Below are 22,416 nucleotides of genomic sequence, written 5' to 3'. Positions count from 1 at the left end.
GATTCTGTCTAGATTACGGAAAACAATTGGTTTTCTTCCCCTAATCGGTTGCGTTTGATATAATGGAGTGTGGTTTTTGATGAGAACTTCCTGCCGCCATAGAGTTTACTATGGTGAACCAATAGTTTCAGCTATGGTGACACTAGTGGTGTTGGGGGTGTTTAAACCTTGCCCTAGTGTTTGGTCCAAGTCTTTTAGATATATCGGTTGCTTATTTTTTAGATCAATTGGCTGCCTTTAACAGTCCTGTCAATGAATAGGATCTTGTGCAGGCCATTATTGAAGGATTAGGGACTGCATACCGTCCCTTTGTTCGAGCTATTGAAGCTCACCATTCTAATATTACCTATGACGAGCTCTTCGATCTTCTACTTAGTGAAGAGAAACAACTTAAGGATGATGGTGTCACTGACTCCTTCTCACCATCTATGCATTTTTCTGCTCGCCAATAAAATTACAACAGAGGGCGTGGGCGTGGACGCAATGGAGGAGGAAGGGGTCGTCAAAACTATTCGGGAAATTATTCAGGTTCTTATAACTCTTCTCAGCCTGCTGGTTATCACAATTCATCTAATTTCCAGCCTGCGATAAATTCAGATTTCTGCCTTTTGAAGCAGCCCATTACCCACTTGTCACAATTTCAAAGGTATTGGGCATGTGGCTCGCACTTGCTCATCACCAAAACTCAAACCGTTCGTTTAAACCACAATCCAACGTTGCCTCAACTGCAACAAATCCTAAACAACCTTGGGTGATGGATTCGGGACCAACTCATCACATCACGTCTAACCTTGCTATTCATTTTGAATATCAAGGACCTAAGAAAATTCACTTGGTAATGGCACTGCATCTTTTATTTTTCATATTGGAACATCTTCCTTTAATATTCATGATCATACATATGTTCTTAATGATATGTTACATGTTCCTGAGTCCTCTAATAATCTCATTTCCTGAGTCCTCTAATAATCTCATTGCAGTACATGCTCTTACCAATTCTAATAATGTCTCTGTGGAATTTTTTCCTAATTATTTTTTTGTGAAGGACTTAAGAACGAGGACAGTTCAATTCAAAGGCAGGAGTGACATAGGTCTCTATTTACTGCCCTCATCTGATCCAACGTCCCCTTCAATTTGTGCTCTTACTGCTTCTCTCCGCACTTGACACGAACGCTTGGGGCATGCTTATTTTCGTACCATTAAGAATATATTAGCTGCAAATAACATTTTAGCTTTTGATCATAAGAATTCTTCTCTTTGTTCAGCTTGTTGCACTAGTAAAATCTCAAAACTACCATTTTCTTTATCTACATTTCAGGCTATTAATCCACTTGAACTTATATGTTCCGATGTTTTAGGACCTGCCAAATGTACTTCTATTGATGGTTATCGTTATTATGTTATTTCCTTTGATCATTTCAATAAATACACTTGGATTTACTTTATTCAGTATAAATCTGATGTTTTGCCTATCTTTATCAAGTTTCGCACCTTGGTAGAGAAATATTTTAATTGCTCTATTAAAACCTTCCAATATGATTGGGGAGGTGAATATCGTGCATTGACATCTTATTTATCTGACAATGGTATTGTACAACGCAGGTCATGCCCTTATACTCCGGAACAAAATGGTTGCGCCGGGCGTAAGCATCGACATATTGTTGAGTCTGGCTTAGCTTTATTGCAACATGCTAAAGTACGACTTGAATATTGGACATGTGCCTTTAATATGGTTGTTTACACCATAAATCAATTTCCATCTTCTGTATTAAACTCAAAAACTCCTTATGAATGTCTTTTTGGCTGTTTGCCAGATTATTCACAATTTAGAGTCTTTGGTTATTTGTGCTTTCCTTGGTTGCGTCCTTATGCCAATCATAAATTGGAGCCTCGTTCCAAAAAATGTAAATTCTTGGGTTATAGTAAATTGCACAAAGTTTTTTGTTGTTTAGATCTTTCTACTAAAACAATTTTCTCTCACGATATGTCTTATTTGATGAACAAGTTTTTCCGTTTGCTGATTGTGATCTTGTTGCTCCTGAACCCAAATCTGACCAACGGCCTACTGCTCACATTTTAATTCCACATACAGCTTTACCGAACCCAAATCTCACTGCCCCCTGCACCTTACTAAATTCTACTCCTACCTCTTCATCTATCGAATTTGATCCACATCTGACTCACCCAAATATCTAAGCTCCAACACCTGAACAATCTTCCAACTCGACTGATCGGATTATCACTCAATCGCAGAATGGAATTTTTCGACCCAAGAAAGTTTATTTTGCTGTTTCTCTTCCTCCTGAGCCCACATGTTATTCACAAGCTGTCAAAAACTCAGATTGACGAAAAGCTATGGCTGCTGAATATACTGCTTTGCTTGCTAATGGAATTTGGCGTCTTGTTCCACCACCTTTGAATGCTAACATAATTGGCTACAAATGGGTGTATCATCTCAAAACGAAATCTGATGGTAGCATTGATCGCTACAAAGCACGATTGGTTGCGAAGGGTTTTCACCAACAACAAGGCATTCATTTCTCGGAGACATTTAGTCCAGTTATTAAACCTGCTACAGTTTGATTGGTTTTATCTCTTGTAGTTTCTTTTAAATGACAAATTCAACAACTTGATGTCTCCAATGCCTTTCTACATGGCTAGCTTGACGAAATAATCTATATGAGCCAACCTCCTAGCTTTGTTGATCCTCGGAGTATTCTGATTATGTATGTCTCTTACAGAAATCGCTTTATGGCCTTAAGCAGGCTCCTCGAGTTTGGAATAAATGCCTAATTGTGGCGCTTCAATAATTTGGCTTTTTGGGTTCTAAAACTGACACCTCCTTGTTTTACTATAACAAAGGGTCGATTGTGGTATTTTGCCTTGTGTATGTCGACGATTTATTACTTACTGGTAATAACTCCTCTTTTCTTGATAAATTTTACAATTTCTTGGGCACCGAATTTTCCATCAAAGATCTTGGTAAATTACATTACTTTTTGGATGTTGAAGCACATTGGCAAGATGCAGGTTTTTGCTTACTCAGACCAAGTACATTCATGAGCTTTGTGCTAAGGCAAAAATGGTTGGTTGCAATGGTCTTTCTACACCGGCTAATCCTAGTGAGAAGTTACATCTCAATCAAGGAGAGCCATTTCATGATCCTGGCTTATTTCGCAACATAGTTGGTGGTTTACACTATCTTAATTTCACGCGTCTTGGCTTATTCTGTTAGTAAAGTCAATCAATTTATGCACGCACCAACAAGTGCACATTGGGGAGCTTTGAACGAATATTGAGATACATTTCAGCCACTTCCTCACATGGTATACTTCTTCGCGCCGAGTAAAATTGATTTAATTGGCTATGCTGATGCGAATTAGGGTGGCTCCTTGGATGATCGCAAGTCTACAACAGGGTTTGCTATGTTTTTTGGAAAGAATATTATCTCTTGTTGCTCGCGAAAACAACAAACAGTCTTTCACTCCTCAACCGAAGCTGAGTACAGGGTTGTTGCCACCATTGCTTCTGAAATAACTTGGTTGAGTTCATTGCTTAGAGAAATTTGTTTCCCACTGCTCAAACCTCCTACAATTTAATATTTCACTCTAGAAGCAAGAATTTAGAGATTGATTTTCATTTTGTCAGAGATAAAGTTCAAAAGAAGGAGCTACTGGTGTCTTACATCTCAACAATGGATCAGATTGCAGATGTTTAATGAAATCCTTATTGAAACAACGGTTTCTTAGTTTGAGAAACAACTTGATGGTTCTTCCCAAAGATCCATCATCTTGAGGGGAAGTGATAAGGATTGACCATGTTCTTGTATATTTAATTGATTTAAATAACTAACTTCTTAGATATAATCAAGTAGTTTAAATAGAGATAAAACTCTATCTCTTTGTATCCTTCTTGTACTGCAACTCTTGTTGCTAACGCCTATTTTTGGGTTTTTATCATCAATACAATTAAGCTTAATACAACATTTATAAAAGGTAATAAATTTAAGGTTGAAAGGATGGTTTACGCACAAGGTGATGGTGGAGATGAAACCCCACCCATTGTTGAAGTTTTTGGTGTGAAAGAACTTGTTTGGAGAAAAATTGATGCTAAAAATGTAAAATCTTGTTGTGTTGATTGTATTTGGTCTCAATGTTTCTTGAATGAGTTCATTCATTGTGTTTCATTTGATAAAACTGTTTATGGGTTTGTGGACTCAGAGGTTGGTGCAGGTGGAAGAAAATAAAAAAGAAGAGTTTAATGGACGACAGAGGGAAAAGAAAAATAGAGAGAATATAATAAAATATAAAATGAGCAAAACAAGTCCTTAAAATTTTAGAATTTTAGTTTTGTGTTATGATTTTCAAAATTTGAATTTAAGGACATTTTTGACACAGTGACAATAATGTCAAGGGATGAGTAAACAAAATTAACTGATATGGCTGCCAAAATGTCAACAAATTTAGGTTAGGGTAGAGTTGAAAACGAAAGATGCGGATTTGGATTATCTAGCGATTTTACAACGTTAGGGTGCAAACGAAAAAAGTTAAAAAGTGAAGATTTTTTCAAATCATTACCATTTTTAAAAAGTTCTTTTTCTAATTTTCATATATGTCAAATTTCAGTTTTCATGTTTTTTTTATATATTTTTTCAGTCTATGTACTTGCAATTTGTTTCTCTTACAACCACAGAAAAGAATATAAAAATTGAAATTTGACAAGTATAAAAATTAGAAAGATATATTTTCTAAATAGGAGCTTTTTGAACAAAAATATTAAAATACAAGGTGTTGGCATATGGATTTTGCCGAACTTTTTTTACTGGGAAAAGGGCCATGTATGCCCCTACGGTTTGGGGTCAGGATTAAGTGATACTTCAACGCTCGGAAAGGTTCAATTATTCTCCTAACGTTTGAAATTTTGAACAACTAGACTCCCAATTTGACATCATCTGACTCAGTTACTCCAATTCTATGTGGCTATTATTTTTACTGTTGCCATTAATAATGTGGCTTTTAATTAATAGAGAAAGATCATACATGTCCCTATAATTTGAAGTCAGGGTCAAGTGAGCCCTTAACGTCCGAAAAGGCTCAACTGTGCTTCTAACTTTTGAAAACAAACATGTCCACCAGTTTGACACCGTCTCCGAGTCTGTTATTTCAATCCTACATGGCTATATTTTTTTTGACCGTTGCCTTTATGACAATGACTTAATTAAAGGTATGTCTTTAATTAATGACATGACTTTAATTAGTGACATGAATTTTGTTGACATTTTTTTAAATAGTAATTTAGAAGAGAATATTTTTATAGAGAGAAAGAAAAAATAAAAATTGTAGAAATGAGTTGTATAGTAATTATTTTAAATACGGAGCTAAAATAAATTATGATAATCATAATGAGTTAAGAAAACTTGTTAAAATTAAATCGAAACTGAATCGAAATCGTTATAATCAATTTTTAAGGTAGGAATTAACATTTTTAGTAAGAGAAAATATGTTTTATTATAAAAGAGAAAGAGAAGAGGAAGAGAAAGACCCGAGATGATTTTCTTTAAAAAAATTCAGTAAAATCACAAATTATATAATATGGAGAATAAAAGCATAAAACTGAGAAAAGCTGATGTATTTTCTTTAACCTTTCCGTGTTGCGGTAGATTTTGTCACTATTTTTTATTTTATGTAAAAATGTTTATTTCCCTTAAAAAAAGACTTTTTATATGATTTACTATTTTTCTTAATTACAGCCCTTCAAAAAAATTAGTTTATTCTTAAATCTAACAGGATTAGAGACGGTGTTAAATTAGGAGGTCTATTTGTTTAAATTTAAAACGTTAGGGGCACAATTGAATCTTTCCGGACGTTAAGAACTCAATTATTGTGACCTCAAACCATAAGAACTCGGATAACCCTTTTGCATTAGTTAAACTCCATGTCATTAATGGCAACATTAAAAAAATAACCATGTAGGATTAAAGTAACGGAGTCAAAGATAGTGTTAAAGTAGGGGGTTCCTTGTTCAAAATTCCAAATATTGAAGGCACAGTTGAATATATTCGGACGTTAAAAGCTCATTTGATCTTTACCCCAAACTACAGGGGTATAGATGGCCCTTTCCCCTTTTAAAATCGAGAATATGTGCTGCTGCTTCTCTTTCTCCGATAATTTTCATATTTAGTGATTACAGTTCTCACATATTACTCTTTGAATGCTGCATTCATTGAGAAGTTGATAACCAAGAAAAATGGCTGCCATTATTTCTACTCCGATGTGCTGTGCGAGCTTCAACTCAAATCCCACAATTAATTTCCCAAGAAAATCTCAAAACTCTGTTCTACCATTCCACAAAATCAACTCTTGTTCATTCTCACCCTTATCCAAATTCCCTCTGCACAAACTCAGCAATACCCATTCGTATGTGAAAGCTTCTTCTTCTTCTTCATCATCACCAGCAGGTAATATTCACTACCTGCGTCTAATTTTCTAGTGTAAATTTCTTGATCTTTGTTTAACAATTGCATGAAAAGGGATTTTATTTGTAATCGTGTTAATTTTGGTAAATAATGTGGTCAAATTAAGGCAATGGGTGATGAAGTTTCAGTACATATGTCATATGTGTGAAGCTATGGATTTGTAAATGCCCAGTTATGTGTCGAGCTATAAGCTAATAGAAAGGACAGTCTTGCTTGAAAATCATCTTAAGAAAGCTTAAATGTTTAAATTTCTGGACTCAGAAGCTTTTCCTCGGAGAATAGGCATGGATGGCAATGAGTTGAGAATTTCTCGTCTTTGTATGGGGATCTATATATGGGGATCTAACTAGTACGGGAATGGAAAAGTTAATTTTCAATCCACGGGAATAGGGAGGGACGGGGAGTGTAGTCTTCACCCCATTGGGGATCACATCCCGTTCCCATAGAAACCCGATTTATATATATGTATTGGTATTACTTTATATGTATATTAATTAAAATATAAGTGGGATAAGATGACTCTCATCTGCATGTCCGTTTTCATAGGAAGGATCGTAACGGGCAAACCTTGAGAATTCGGTGCCTTGGACGGACCTCTAAGATTTGGTTTGTCTTGTCTTGGACCACGATGCAATTTGGTTCAGCCATTTGGTGGTCTAGTGGTTGCTTATGTTCCGAACCCTAAGGTCCGGTGTCCATCAAGTATTAAAGTAAAATGTAATATATGGAGGATTAAAAATTGTATGAAAATGGAATGAAATAGTATTGCTAACAGGTAAACGTCTCCATGTGCAATTTTTGTTATGTTCTGTATTTATATCAGAATTCTAAAGTCCATTTTTCATGTGTTTAATATGTTGGCTGCAGTTGGAAGTTCAGAGTACTCAGAGGAAACTGCGACCAAAGTGAAATTTCAGAAATCTATATGTTTGCCTGGTTGCTCAAGTCCATTATCTCTTATTGGAACTGGTCAGTAAAACTCTGGCATCATAGGAAGTTTCTCTATGCCTATAAAAACTTGTTGCTACTATTACTGGCACACAATGGTGTTGATGGTAGTTTCGAGCAAACAAAATGTTGAACCGATTTTTCTCTAACAAATAGATGGTTATACATGCGATACTAAACCTAGTATTACTCCAGTGTAGGATGTAATCTGAGTCAAGTCGAGTCTAAACACTCCCAAGTTCGAGTTTGACTCGACTCTAAAATTTAAAACTCGAAACTCAATTCAAATTCGATTGAGTTTTATTTTAGGAGATCGAACTCGACCTCAGTAGAATAATTGAGATTCAAATTCGACTCAATTATCTATTATAAAAATTTGAAAATTAAATTTTAGCTTAAAAATAAGACTATTATTGTAAATATGCATAATTATAAGAAGAAAATTATTCAAAGCTCGATTTATTAGACTCGCAAGTATCGGAGTATGTAGTAGTAGTACTGAACTCTACTCGGCAGTTTGCTTGAGTAGCTCAAACTCGAGCTCGACGACTCAAGTTTATGTAGTTTTCAAGTCAATCCCGAGTAACTCGTGAGTTGACTCGACTAGATTACATCCCTACTTTAATGTCTCCTTAATCCTTAGAAAAACTGTAGTGTTTGAATTTTTCTTGGAATTGTAGTTTTTTTCTCGGAAATGCGAAGGATGACCAGCTGTCTGAATTAGTCTATGATAATAACTTTGATGATCTGCCATAATAACTTTCAGGATACAGGGAGAAGGTTTTTGCTATAATTGGTGTTAAAGTGTATGCTGCTGGACTATATGTTAATCAATCTATCATAAGTTCATTAAATTCTTGGAAAGGGCAATCAGGTGCTCAAATAAAGGAAAATCAAGTCTTTTTCAGTACGATTTTTCAAGCTCAATTTGAAAAAACGCTGCAGATTGTACTGGTGAGAGATGTTGATGGTAATACATTTTGGGATGCCTTAGACCAAGCCATCTCCCCAAGAATTAAAGCACCCACTCCAGTTGATGCTACTGCATTGTCCACATTTCGTGCTATCTTTCAAAGTCGACCTCTTAAGAAAGGAACATCCATATTTCTCGTATGGTTGGATCCCTCCAAAATGCAAGTAAGTTTTATTTGGAGGACAAAGGAAAAAAACATATTTAAAATTGAATGGCACGTGAAAGTTGAGCCTATATGTTATTTACATTTTTATTTGAAATTAAATAATCTTGCTCTTGTTCTACTTGTGCAATGCTAATCCAGGTTGTTGTTTTGTGATTTTTAGATTTGTATCTCATCAGATGGGATGCCGTCTTCTGTGGATGCAACAATTGAGTCGATGAATGTTAACTTTGCTCTTTTTGATGTATTTTTCGGAGATGCTCCGGTTTCTCCTTCTTTGAAAGAATCAGTTGCCAATGAAGTGGCAACAATTCTCAATTGAATCTTTTGACTTAGAGGTATAATTCCTTTAATTACTAAACATTTTTTCAAGTAGAAATTCCTGTTTGATTCAATTCTCTTTTCATAGCTAATGAGTCAACAACTACCTTTTCTGGTTTGACAAGCTCAAGCATCTGAACAATCTGAGTCATGGTAGGTCTGTTTGTAGGCTCTGCTTCAAGGCACATCATTGCTATTCTGAAAAGATTGTTAACCTCGTCCATAGGCGCACACTTTATGCTTTTATCCAGTGCGTATTCTTCGCTCTTATCTTCCACAACCGTCTTCACCTGTTAAGGTACACAATTTTTTACTTTAGCACACTCATTTGTTAAGTTATCATGCAAACACTAGTTGAGGAATTGCTTTCATTCTCGTTGGCCAAAATCAAAAACTAAACTATCCGCTCATTTATATCCGAATCAAACTGTTTGACCATTTAAATCGAATTAAAAAAATTGTTTTGATTTTGTTAGGATTATCAGTTATTCACTTACTTACCCAAGTTACAAGCTTAGATCCTTCCTCAAAGAATGCTTCATCTGTTGGTTTTTTTGCTGTTAGAAGTTCGAGCAAAACAACTCCGAAGCTGTAAACATCTCCTTTTGCTGTGGCCTTCCCTGTATCAAAGTACTCTACGGAACATTACATAGTTTAAGAAGCATTAGTTGAATTATGACGGCTGGACTTAAGTATCAATTTTTGCTTCCCAAAGAAATTTATATTTAAGTGGAAAAAGGTGTAGTTCGAGTTAAATACCAGGAGCTAAGTATCCGAAAGTTCCGGCGGGAAAGGTGGAAACATGTGTGTTATGAGGCTGGATGAAGGTAGCTAATCCAAAATCGGAGATTCGAGGTTCCATATTGTGATCAAGCAATATATTACTAGGCTTGATATCTCTATGGATGATATGAGGGATGCAATCATGATGCAGGTATGAAATTCCTCGTGCAGCACCAACTGCTATCTTATATCTGCATGCCCAATCCAAACTCTTTTCATCATTTGATTTTCCTGGATAACAAATCGACTTCATTACATTCATAATTCATAGCATAGTCTAAAAACGAATTTTACGACTAGTATTGCATACCATATAGGACTCCGTCTAGGCTTCCATTAGGCATGAATTCATAAATGAGAAGATTAAAAAGCGGAGCAGTGTAATATCCATGAAGAGCAACGACATTACGATGTTTAATATCACCCAAAGCCTCCAACTCTCTTTCAAAACCTCCATCTCCATGGCTTGCTGCATTTAGTCTTTTAACGGCAAATGCCAATGAATGATTCATCTCCAATTTGTAAACACTTCCGTATCCTCCCGACCCAATTATGTCCTTATTGCTCAATTTTAATGTCTTCTTCAACAGCATTTCTGATGTTACACTCTGCGTTACTGCGGATTTAAATATAACCATCCTCCCTCCTATCATTGTCACAGTCCAAATATTCATAAATACCAGTTTAGTATGGAGAGAGAAAATGAGAAGGGTAATTGTTTACCTGAAAAGCCGACAAAATGGTTTGTTTTCCGTCGCTTATAGCAAAGAATTGCAATAACGATCTTCGATACAATGAACGCAATGCAGCATAATGTGATGTAAAGCGCTGTGTCCTGAGTTTTGCTCATTTTTTTTCTACTAAACAAAACAAGTTCAACTCTATGAAAAACTGCTAAAGTTTGTCAATAATAGTAGAGATTTGAATCATGTAAAGTTTTTACATTTTCAAAAAGACTCCTACATCTTCACCGACTAAATGCTGCCTAACTTTAAACTTTTTTAAGTCTCATTTTGTTCCCACCTGGAGCTCTACTCACCTCATGTGATTCTAATTTTTCTTTTTTGAAACAACTCATGTGAAAGTACAAATTATTGTTTTAATAATTGAACTCAGCCTCAATATCAACCAATGGATGGATCCTTCCAATCAAATCATGGAGAATAAATTCAATAATTAGTGATTATTTTTGTCTGAAAGATATAATAATGAATTTAAAATACCAATCAAATCCAAATTTAACTCATTTTACTAAGTTTGACGGACTTTAAAGTTTAAACCAACTAAATCACTAGAAAATTAATTTGTTAATAAAAGAAGGAAATTTGTAAAAATACTCAATTTCTGACTTTATTTGTAAAATAGGGTTAATTGAAATTAAGACACAAATTTTACCCGGATTTGCAATTACAATATGAATTTTAAAATTTAGCAAATTGATACAGCAACTTTCATTTTTTTTGAAAAATTGGTACACCGAACTCGAAAAAACACTAATGTGGACATTATAATATACAACCACGTATTGTTGCATGATTGGTCGGTGTACCAATTTGCCAAAAAACTGAAAGTTGGTGTACCAATTTGCCAAGCTTCAAAGTTCGTGTTGTAATTACAAATCAAATAAAGTTCATGTATTAATTTGCAATTAACACTAAAAATATTCTGGTTTTAAAACTTTATTTTTTTACTCTATTATTTTGTCCGTACTCAAAATTTATAAAAATACTTTGTTTAATTTCATTTTTAAAAACCATCAAAAATCCTTTTAGAAACTGTTAGCAAATTGTGTTTTCAGAAATAATTTGAAACTGTATTATTAGAAATCATTTGAAACTCTTTTAAAATTAAAATTAAAAATAAAAAGAACATGCCTTACTTATAGATTCGACTAGCCAATTTAATATTAATAAATTCCCAATTATCTATTACTCCTAGTGGTTAAGTGTAGTTAATGACACTCTTTAGATGGAATTAAGTTTTATTAATTCTGTATGTTTATCGTATAACCTAATCAATGGATGAGATTAATCTATATAATGGTAATTTATATTAATTTAATTGGATCATAATTGTGTGTCATTTCATTGATTAAATGCATGACACCTAATTTATCATGTGTCGAATATACATTACATATGATACATTAATCCATAACGTGTCAAATATACATTGTATATTTAAAACTTAATTTGTATATTATAAGACAAATTAATATTATTTTTTTTCTAACTGTTGTCTCATTTCTCTCAATGCACTTAATACCGAGATGAGATTGAACCCACTATATTAAAAATTGAATTGGTAGTCAAATCAAAGGAATCATTGAATCACCGTTGCCAATGTCGGCCTAGTTTAGATGGTTAAGGTGCCTCTAAGTGCATTGAGAAATTGTGTGTTCGAATTATGTCTCCGTAACTAATAACTAACAATTGAGACTGTAAAAAGTCGATTACCATTTTTGAAAAAAAAAACTGATTCACTGTCAAATCAATTACTAAAAGTTTAGGGTTTTCCAGATTCTATCTAAATTGTAGTCATACCAAAAAAAAAAAAAATATTTGGATATGATCCGATCCGGATGTTTGATTTTGATATTCTTTTAATCAGACCAAACATTGATTTCCAGTTGAATTAATCGGATTATCCCGCTGTGGTCTTATTTTGAAAACAGTGTTGAACCTTTACAACCCTATTTATGTGAAGGCTACAAGTTTGAATTACAGGCAGTGTATAATATTTAAGCCATGCAAGATATTATAATTATCTTATTTAATGTTGCATGTTCAATCCCTTGTGGTCTCATACAATGGTAAAGAACAATAATGAAAAATCATATAATATTTAACATATGAAAAATGTATCTTTTATTGCATAATTTTTTCTAACATAAAGGAAAAAAGTATCAGATGTTGAAGATGGTCACGATACATGCTGTTGCCAGAGAAGCTACCAAAGGAACCATGAAATTCTGAAATGCTCTTGTTCCACCGCTTTTATAGTTTGTAAGTATACCTGCAGTACAGCGACGGAGACAACAAATTTACGTGAAGCGTAAAGAAACAAAATACTATCATCATACACAAAATTTAAGACAGTCGCTGAAATATACCTCGCCTATTTTCTTTTTTTGATGAATGCCTATTTTTTTAGGGTTAATAGAAAAATAAATTCAAATCGTTACGGATTATTGTAATTTTATTCATCCATTTTTTTTAATTTTTTTATAGTGTCCTAATTTTAATATTTCGTTGCAATTTTAGCCAATTTTTTCAATCAATTTTAGCCAATTGGTTAAAGAAATTACCTGAATTGGAGGTGCATGCTTGATCAATGGTGGTACTAATGTTGTGAACGTTAGCGCCGGTAGCGAACTTAAAGTGGCGGTGAACATAAGAAATACACGTCAGCACATTCTTGGTATGGTTTGCACATCCATTGTCACAGTAGTCTCTGATCTCAACTCTGCTTACATTCACTATTCCATCCATCTTTATTACATCCTTCTCTGATATGCATGCTGCCGATTTCTATAATAGATGAAAAAAATCTAAATCTTATATGGATTTAAAAATAATTTTAAAAGAGTTTAAAAATTTGGTACATATATTCTTAAGAATGTTAAACTTTTAACAAATCATAGTGAGTATAATTATTGAAAAAATTCTCAATTTTATTTTGAATATGGAGTAAATTTTAGTTCACAATTTGCTTTTTACTTTCTTATTCAGTTTTATATATTGTAATTATTATATACTATATATTTTTGGCTTAATTGCACCAAAAATCACCAACTTTCGCGTATTTTTGGTATTTAATTTAATCTTTTTTCTTAGCATATTTAACATTGTCTATAACTTTTTGACATATTTAACATCATTTGCGTTTTTTTTGAAAAATAGTGTCGATTTACATTTAAAACAGTGTCGCTTTATATCCAAAACGGTCTCGTGGTCTTATATGCCAAAAATGATAGATAATGTTAAATATGCCAAAAAAAAGATTATTGTTAAGTACCAAAAATATGCGAAAGTTGGTGATTTTTGGTGCAACTAAGCTTATTTTTTCACACTTTAATAAAATTTGAAGTTTAAATATTAACATAATTAAATTTTTGAACTTCGGCAATTCACCTTATACGATTCCATTTTTTTTCATAATTTATAATTAATCTCACAGAATTCTCATTTTTCAGTAATTTCATAAAACAAATCTCGAACATTATTTGTACCTATTTAGATTTGTTACTATTACAAATAGAAATATAAGTTTTTAGTGTTTTTGAATCCTTATTATCTTTATTTATTTAGTCCTTTAAATTCAATTTTTACAATGGAGATCCTTCTATTTCATCTATGTGGATGATGACATAGATTTACAAATTATAAGGAAATAGGGATGTGTAATCTTTTTCAATAGTTTCATAAGCTTTTATTTTCAAATGACCTATAAATAATAGGGATTAAAAAACTTAAAATAAAATTTGAAGGACCAATAACCGAAAATTATAAAATAGAGAGATGAGAAATGAATTTTTTTCAAAGTATAAAAATAAAAAAATAAAATTCGGTTGAATCACATGACCAATCCCACTCTCATGGAGACATGGAGGGGTAATGGCCTCCCCAAAATTTTAAAAAATTACTAAGTACTAATTTTACTTTTTAACCTTTTGCCTTCCTAATTTTTTTTAGAGTAACTAGATACTAATTTAGTTTTTTTAAATGTTTAAACATTTGATTTGTATGCATTTAATTTGGCCCTCCCAAAAATTACAAGAAGATGCCACTGCGGCCACTCTAATATATGCTCACTAATTTTTCTGAATAATATGTTTATATACGAATACGATTATGATTTTTTATTTAAATTTTCAAGATCGGGTTATCATGTTAATATTAACTAATTCTAATAAAAAAGAATAGATTACATTTTGCAAGCATTCCCAGGCACTTCTCCACTGCCAAACTGGACTCAAGTTAACATTTCTGAGTGGGTCTGGAAAGAGCATAAAAAATATTAAAAATAAATAATATGTATGTTATGATCAATTAGAAGGCAAAAAAAAAAGCATATGAAGAGAAGAAAAGAAAAGAAAATTACTTTCAGCTTGAGTCGAGCATAGAAGAAGAAGAATCCCCATAGATGACAATAGCAACCACTTTCTGAAAATTTCCATTTTTAAATCAAATATAAAAAATTTAGTTGTGAATTAGCACAATTAGTGTCTTCACAAGTTTGTATATATACATAGCAGAATTAAGTTATAATTAGATTTGATAGGAAAATGTCAAAATAAACACATAGAACTTGGGATAAACATTTTGAGTATATGCTTATGATACAATTCATAAATCTTATGATAATACCAAGAAATATAAGCCAAAGTATTCATCATCCCACAAACTGGCATTGTTTGTTTTGGACTTGTATGTCGGGTCTCGTTTTTAATTCTTTAATATTAATTAAATATACAATAGAATAAGTAATCGGATACAACAATGATATGTTTTGATGTTTGAAAATAAGTAGGGTTTTTCTTCACAAATTCTCTAAAAATGCTATAGTGTTACGTTTTTATTTCTACAAAAGATAACCTGGCGAACTGCAACATCTTAATAACCAGAGAAAAAAAAAAAGTAAAAGTGACTCCCGTAGTAGCGGCGAGCGAAATGGAAGCAGCCTAAACCGTGAAAACGGGGTTGTGGGATATTAATTTTGGCAGTAATCTCTAAAAAAGAAAAGCTTTCCGTAAATTTTTTATAATCCAAAATTAACTTAAATTAAGAAAAAATAAGATAATTATAAACCCTCCAACCACTTCTTCTTCACTAACCAAAATCTAATTCTAACAATTCTTTGTTGGGCCAGTCTCTCACTCAAATTCTTCTTCTTCTTTGTCTCTCACGACTACCACTGTCACTTTCAAAATCCTGCCGCTTCTCTCCACCTGATCATTCTAGAAATTGAAATTAAATTGCAAATATATTTTGATACAATAATGATACATAAAGGATACATAAATGATACGTGTTTAAATAATTCTGACATGAGCTGACATGTGATTGGCGCACCTTTTTGACATGCATGTCAGTTTTGACGTATTTTAACAGCTGTTTGACAGTTGTTTAACACGTTTTCTGATTTTTTTTTTAATTTAAGTATGTCATGTATATATTATTTAGTGGTTGAATAGAAAATGTAAATTTTTTTCTTATTTTGTCATGAATGTAAAAAAATTGGTATTTTAGCTATTTGAGTAATATTTAATTTATTTTGAAATATTTCTGTTTTTTTCTTAAATAAAATATATAGAACATAAATAATAATAACAACAAATTGGATATTAAAAAAAAAGTAAAAAAATAAAATTTGGGATCTCGGTTATTTTGGTAAAAGTAAAATAGCTAGTCTTCATCTAATATTTTTATCATGTTGTTCACATTGACAATTTGAGTAGAAGACTATTGTAAGGACGGTGAGAACACAGAGAAGACAACTGGCACCATATTAGGCATTAAGGTTCAATCTATATCTATATCTATATCTATACTATATATAAAAGCACGGATGGGGGGGAGGACAGGCAAATTTACTGAATAATCTTTTTCAGTTTACTACTAAATAAAAGTTTTATAGTCATTAACTAATTAGTTATTTAATTAATAACTATTGTAATTAAAGTCCTAATTAGAATAGGTAGCTAAATTATCTCCAATTTAATTTTTAGTATGTAAAAAATAACTAAATTGTCTCCAAATTAGTAGGAATACCTATCTTTTAGTTTGATTGAACTACAAAATTAAAATATTATATTTGGTCAATACATTATTATTTAAATTTATATCTTATTATTTTTAAAGATATTATTAATAAAATCAAATTAATTATGTAATTATGGTTATTATAAAACCAAAAGAAAAATAAATTTAGTATGAAAAAAAAAAAAATAACCGAATATATTATATTTACTTTTACAAGAAGTCTTAACTTATTTAATATTAATTATAAATAAAAAATTGATATAATTATAATAAATTTACTAATATGTTCATTGAGAAGTTACATTACGAGCCACGTGTATAGCATGTAATGCAAAACTAGTATAGATAATAGAATGCATTCCATATATACTAACTATTCCAGCCTTGTTAAACATTAAACAACAATTTATTACTCTATATGTCATGACTCGTTTATTTAGATTAATGAAATATAGGGTGTAACAGTTCTTAAATTTATAAAAATAATATGAACAGATAATATATATCTTAGATCAGATTGACACGGTATATTGAAGGAATCCGCATAGCACGATGGTTTAAGCCGTGTGTTAAACAAGTTGACTTATTTGAATTACTAACACCACTAATTTTTTTATTAATATTGGATGAATCGTGTTCTTGTATTATGATTTATTTACGCTCCTGATTCCATGTGCAGAATTAACATGCATCTTTAGCTTTTAACAAATGTAATACTCACTCTGTCTATAAAAAAATAGGCTTATTTTTATTTTAAACGTTTCAAATTATAGATTTATTTTTATTTTTAAAAAGTAGTTAATCATATAAATATTAAAAATTCCCTTAAATTTAATCAACTAAATTAAATTGATAAACACATTAATAACAACAATAATTATATCTTCATCTTTTTCTTCAAAGGTGGGAGAAGATGATTTTTCCGGTTAACCGGAAAACCATCTTTTCTCCGCCCATAACACTATTACTTATAGATCTATTTCTTTTGGTTCAATAAATTTTATTTTAAGGTGTTTGATTGTTTGGATTTTATTCTGATTGAATAAATTTCTAAGGTCATCACAAAATTTTGATCCGATATATTAGATCGTTCAAGAATCTTTAGTTTTTGAGTTTTAGATTCATATTCTTGTAGAAAATTGGAAGATGGTCTTTGCTTCTTACTGGATCTACTCTTTGAATTCATGTTGAAGATGACACTTGAAAAGCTTTAAGTTTTAAGGATAGATCAGTTTTAAAATCGTATTTCAATTTTGGATCTATAAATGTATTGGGTGACCCATTTATTGGTTTGTAAAATCCTTATCGATGATTGTATGTAATACTGTATTTACAGCTCTCATCACTATTCTGGAATCGTTTTTCAACTTGTTGAAAAACCATTTATTTATGTAATTTTCGTGATTATTAATAAAAAATTTAGTATTTGACAAAAAAAATATTAAAAGTAATTTTATATCTACTTTTTGAGTGATTTTGAATTATCAATTAAAAAAACACATTGGAAAGATGAATGCATTAATTATTTAATAAAGGTATTATAGGAAGTTAGTATTATTTCAACTAAATAAACCGAATTTCTTAATATGTGTGTAAATGAAGGCTTATAATCACCCATGTCACTCCAACTTAGGCATTCCACTAACCAAAACCCCTAAATTTTGGCCCGCTAAATCCCCTAAACTTCATTTAATAATCACCTATGGTACTTTTGGCATAATTTGACCAAAATACCTTTCATTTCTATAAAAATAACAAACAAACCAATACCAACTAAATCTAACCAAATCTAAAGTCACTCACCCAACCAAATCAAACATAATCTAACCAAATCAAAAATAATCTAATCACATCTAAATTCATTTGAAAAATAAATAAATAATTATTTTTTAATAATAAAACTTTAATAAAAAATTAATATTTTTAAAATAACCCGGTGAACTGACCCACCGTGGTGGGGCTGTTCACCGGAATGGACAGACCCACCACGGTGGTGGGTCTGTCAAGAACAGATCCACCTTCGTGGTGGATCTGCTCCAAATGGAACAGAACCACCACGACAGTGAGCCTGTGAAGAACAGACCTACCGTCGTGGTGGGTCTGTTCTTGTAACAGACCCACCACGACGGTGGGTCCGATTAAAAAAAATTAAAAAATTATTTAATTTAAAAATAATAATTTATTTAATATTCAAAATAAATATTTTTTTCCGGCGATGAGCGGTAGTAGTCAGAAAAATTGGCGACGGCGAGTGACGGTTTCCGATTGAGTGGTCTGATTTAATTGGGTGGATGGGTGATTTAAGTATGATTTGGTTGGATGAATGAGTTATGTTTGATTTGGTTGGGTGGGTGATTTTAGATTTGGTTAGATTGGATTGGTTTGATTTTCTTATTGACTTTAGGGGTATTTGGGTATTTTTGAGAAAATAATAGACTTGGGGCGGTTTTTTTGGGCGGTTTTGGGGTAAAAGTGCCATAAGTGATCATTAAGTGAAATTTAGGGGGTTTAGCGGGCCGAGATTTAGTTCAGGGGTCTTGGTTAGTCGAATGTTTAAGTTGGAGTGTCATATGTGATTAATAGTCGTAAATGAACTAAGCCTGTCTTTTATGGACGAAGGGGGTATTATTTTCTAAAATAGACATAAAAATATTTCATTCATTGTTGTTTGCATGGAAATAATTTGTCACCCGAATCTTTGAATTTATGATGAGATTCTATCTCGATTTGATGCTTTAATCCGTAAAACCGACCAGGTCTTGTAAACAGGCTTTGCAAACTTATCTCGCAAACTTGTAGCGTAAACAAGTCTTGTAAAAAGAACAAAAATAACCAAACTATATTAAATTTAACGGTATTGATCCGGAAGTTAAGAAATCTAGTGGAATTGATGTCCATCTGATCATACTTCTAAGTTAACTAATCACGGAGATTGGGGATAGAAAAGCACAGGGTTTTGAATTGGTTTTTGTTTGATAATTGATGTGTGTTCCATTAATGAAAATAACTCAACTATTTATCCCTTTATAATAGGAAGACTATGCTAAAAATGACTCTACGACTAAAGATCTATCCTAGTTAGACATAATTACTAAAAACCTATTTTAGTGAGACACAATATCTTATTTAGATAAATAATAAACCAAATAGGATAAATAAAAATAAAAAGATAAGTAATGACTTCTAGGCTCAAAAATCTGAATCGGCTCATGTAAGTTCTTTTTGCCCTAATATAAACAATGTCCACCACATTCTTTTAGTTGAATGTCAAATAAGATGAAAAGACATAATTTTTAGCGAGACATTTTTAAGTTTCGTTGAGATCCGCTTCTCGGCCGAACTATCATTGGTCTCGGGAAGATCGGTTCCTAATCTGAAATATCTCTGAATGCCTCTCTATTTAATCCATTTGATAGACTTCAATTTTCCATGTAGACATCTTTAAAAATTACACTAATCGGCTATATCAAATAACTTGTTTCTTGATGTCCTTATACACCAAATTGGCTACTTACAATTTCGTGAACTTGATCATCATAATAAAACAAGCCGATTTAAAATATGAAACAATTCAGTCACGAGTCTTGCCATGAACATCCCACTCATAGAAGTCTCGCCAAGTTATGCGAATATTTCTTTGTCGCGCTCGAATAAAACTGTTGAGCAATTGGGATCACTAGATCGGCGTTTATCCAAAATCCACATCCACATCTAATATGTTTGTGTTTTATTTCGGATCATTTCAACTAGATATCTTGCTTCATTTCTTTTGAATCATTATCCTCGAGGCATACCTTGATGAGTGTTCAACAATTGATTTGGATGGATTTATCAAAGTAGGTGGTGACCGGCATTGCCCCCCTACGCCTCCAACTTCCTCATCACAAAAATCAGTCTCGACCGGAGATAAAAACAACATACATTTTTCTTTTAAGCCCTTAAATTTCATTTCTATTCTTAAATAAATTTTAATTTTTAAATTAACCTTAATTCACCTCTAGATTGCTACTGTTATTTCACCCAATAACATCAATAAAACTCATACACAATTATATATTAATATGAATATTGAATCAGGACTGAAAGGGAAAAATTAGATTTTTTTCATTGATTACGTACATGGTGGCTAGCAGCCATTGTGATGTGGGGAACTCCACCTTAAAGTGACATAGTAGTTGTGAGCGGATACTCCGGACATGTGTCTGCCTCCTTAAGAATGCAAATTATGAATTCAAATAATATCAATCTAAATTTTTATTCATTCTTATATATTCAAAGTAATAAAGCAATTCAAAATGTACTCGTACAATTGTTTATACATGTAAGGTAAGGAATACTTTTGAATTTATTGACAATTAGATTATGGTATGGGTTTGTCGGTAATTATAGATAAATACAAAAGCTTTTGGCTTAAATAATATCTCTAGAATATCAATAAAACTCATATACAATCATATATCAATATGAAAATTGAATCGAGATTAAAAAGAGATAAATTAGATTTTTATGGTAATTCCGGAAATGATGGCTAGTAGCTATTGCAATATGGTGAACGTCACCTTAAGGTGACATAGTAGTTGTGAACGGGTAATTTGGACACGCATCCACCAACTAAAGGATATAGTAGTTATTAGCACAAAATGCATGATTCATATCATGTAATTAAGATTGACTTTTGAACTTTCTCTAATGTTATACAAATATTAATTACTTCATATTCGTTTTAATGATGTTTTAATAATTTAAAAATACCCTTAATTTTAGATTGTTATAAATTAACTAATAATCTTCTCGAATTATAAAATAGTTTAATTAATCTTTAAACCGTAAAGTTTTTAATTTTTTTATTGATTATCTGCGACAATTACGATTAATTTAGAGTTCATCATAAAATATCAATTTAATTTACTTGAATAATTAAAAATGTCTAATAAACTCATCACATGACATGGTGTCTTTGTATATCACCATGTGTCTTTATCATCCTTTATCATTTTATATATATCAAAAAATGGGTATATATAATATCACATTAATTAATATTTTAAAATATTTATTCCGAATATTTTTAAGGTTAAATCTATTTCGAGGTCCATGAACTATACTTTGTTTCATCAGATTCTTCAACTTTTATTTGACTTACTCAGGTCCCTTAGCTTTTGTTTTTTTAGTTTATCAGGTCTCTCAATTTTTATTTGCCTTTCTCAGATTTCCCAACTTTTATTTTTTGGTTCATTGGGTGCCTAAACTTTTGTTTTTGGTTCATTAAATTTTTAAATGGATCTCCGTTTAAGGATCTAATAAACCAAAAAATAAAAATTTAGAGATCTGAGAAAACCAAATAGAAATTGAGGGACATGATAAATTAAAATTATATAATTTAAGAATCCCAAAATGAGTTTAGCCTATTTTTAAAGGTTAATTTGTATAAAAGTTAATGATTCTATTTGGAATAAGGGTCAGTCAGGCCCCTAACGTTTGGTCTATGGATCAAGTAGACACTTAACGATCAGAAAGGTGTAAACAAACCCCTAACATTATGAAAATGTATCATATAAGCCCTTATACTTAACACCGTCTATTTTTTTAAGTGTGGCTCATTACAAACAGTGTTACGTAAAAGGGTTGTATGATACGATTTGATAACTTTAGGGGCTTAGTTGCGCCTTTCCAAACGTTAAGGGCCTACCTGATCCACATGTCAAACGTTAGGGGTCTAACTGACCATTTTCCCATTCTATTTTAATAATTTTATATAACAAAACCCATTTTTTAGATTCAAACCCTCATTTTTTTTATCAATTGCTATCGAACCATTTGAGTTTTATAGTTGTATCCCAAAATATAAAAAATTTCTAATTGACAAAACTAACATAGGTAAAATTTTATTTTTTAATTTTTCATTTTTACTTTATTTAAAATTAAACTTTTATGGAAAATGGTGAATATTTAATAAGAATTGGACTAATATACTAATATCATTAATTAG

The 22,416-nt window shown here is 31.7% G+C and overlaps 2 protein-coding genes across 7 annotated transcripts; one reads left to right on the top strand and one right to left on the bottom strand.

Moving 5' to 3' along the window:
• The first annotated feature begins 6,147 nt into the window (after positions 1–6,147).
• LOC126670455 (fatty-acid-binding protein 3, chloroplastic) lies at positions 6,148–9,556 on the top strand. Of its 5 annotated transcripts, none has more exons than XM_050364188.2 (6): positions 6,148–6,457; positions 7,343–7,444; positions 8,190–8,560; positions 8,723–8,897; positions 9,050–9,178; positions 9,357–9,556. In XM_050364188.2, exons 1-4 carry the CDS (start codon positions 6,247–6,249, stop codon positions 8,879–8,881), a joined length of 843 nt encoding a protein of 280 aa, XP_050220145.1. In that variant the 5' UTR covers positions 6,148–6,246; the 3' UTR covers positions 8,882–8,897; positions 9,050–9,178; positions 9,357–9,556. The 5 variants fall into 5 exon arrangements, with proteins under 5 accessions (XP_050220145.1, XP_050220146.1, XP_055960828.1 ...); XM_050364189.2 differs by having other exon boundaries at positions 9,038–9,178; XM_056104853.1 differs by having other exon boundaries at positions 8,969–9,178; positions 9,445–9,556.
• On the bottom strand, positions 8,299–10,641 carry LOC126670454 (receptor-like serine/threonine-protein kinase At1g78530). 2 transcript variants are annotated; one of them, XM_050364186.2, is made up of 5 exons: positions 10,387–10,641; positions 9,974–10,279; positions 9,640–9,894; positions 9,382–9,515; positions 8,299–9,170 (listed from the first exon to the last, which is right to left on the bottom strand). In XM_050364186.2, exons 1-5 carry the CDS (start codon positions 10,511–10,513, stop codon positions 8,928–8,930), a joined length of 1,065 nt encoding a protein of 354 aa, XP_050220143.1. In that variant the 5' UTR covers positions 10,514–10,641; the 3' UTR covers positions 8,299–8,927. The 2 variants fall into 2 exon arrangements, with proteins under 2 accessions (XP_050220143.1, XP_050220142.1); XM_050364185.2 differs by having other exon boundaries at positions 9,974–10,309; positions 10,387–10,640.
• Positions 10,642–22,416: the final 11,775 nt, after the last annotated feature.

Source organism: Mercurialis annua, linkage group LG2, assembly GCF_937616625.2.
Source record: "Mercurialis annua linkage group LG2, ddMerAnnu1.2, whole genome shotgun sequence".
Taxonomy (NCBI): Eukaryota; Viridiplantae; Streptophyta; class Magnoliopsida; order Malpighiales; family Euphorbiaceae; genus Mercurialis; species Mercurialis annua.
Note: the sequence above shows the minus strand (reverse complement) of the source record. Positions and strands in the feature narration are given on the sequence as shown.

What these genes read in the sequence shown, in the direction of transcription:
- LOC126670455 (XM_050364188.2), top strand. Translation starts at nt 6,247, where the DNA reads ATGGCTGCCATTATTTCTACTCCGATGTGCTGTGCGAGCTTCAACTCA. An exon ending in TTCTTCATCATCACCAGCAG is followed by an intron (nt 6,458 to 7,342) that starts GTAATATTCACT and finishes TGTTGGCTGCAG; the next exon opens with TTGGAAGTTCAGAGTACTCA. An exon ending in TGGATCCCTCCAAAATGCAA is followed by an intron (nt 8,561 to 8,722) that starts GTAAGTTTTATT and finishes TGTGATTTTTAG; the next exon opens with ATTTGTATCTCATCAGATGG.
- LOC126670454 (XM_050364185.2), bottom strand. Translation starts at nt 10,513, where the DNA reads ATGAGCAAAACTCAGGACACAGCGCTTTACATCACATTATGCTGCATT. An exon ending in CCATTTTGTCGGCTTTTCAG is followed by an intron (nt 10,310 to 10,386) that starts GTAAACAATTAC and finishes TGACAATGATAG; the next exon opens with GAGGGAGGATGGTTATATTT. An exon ending in CCTAGACGGAGTCCTATATG is followed by an intron (nt 9,895 to 9,973) that starts GTATGCAATACT and finishes TTTGTTATCCAG; the next exon opens with GAAAATCAAATGATGAAAAG.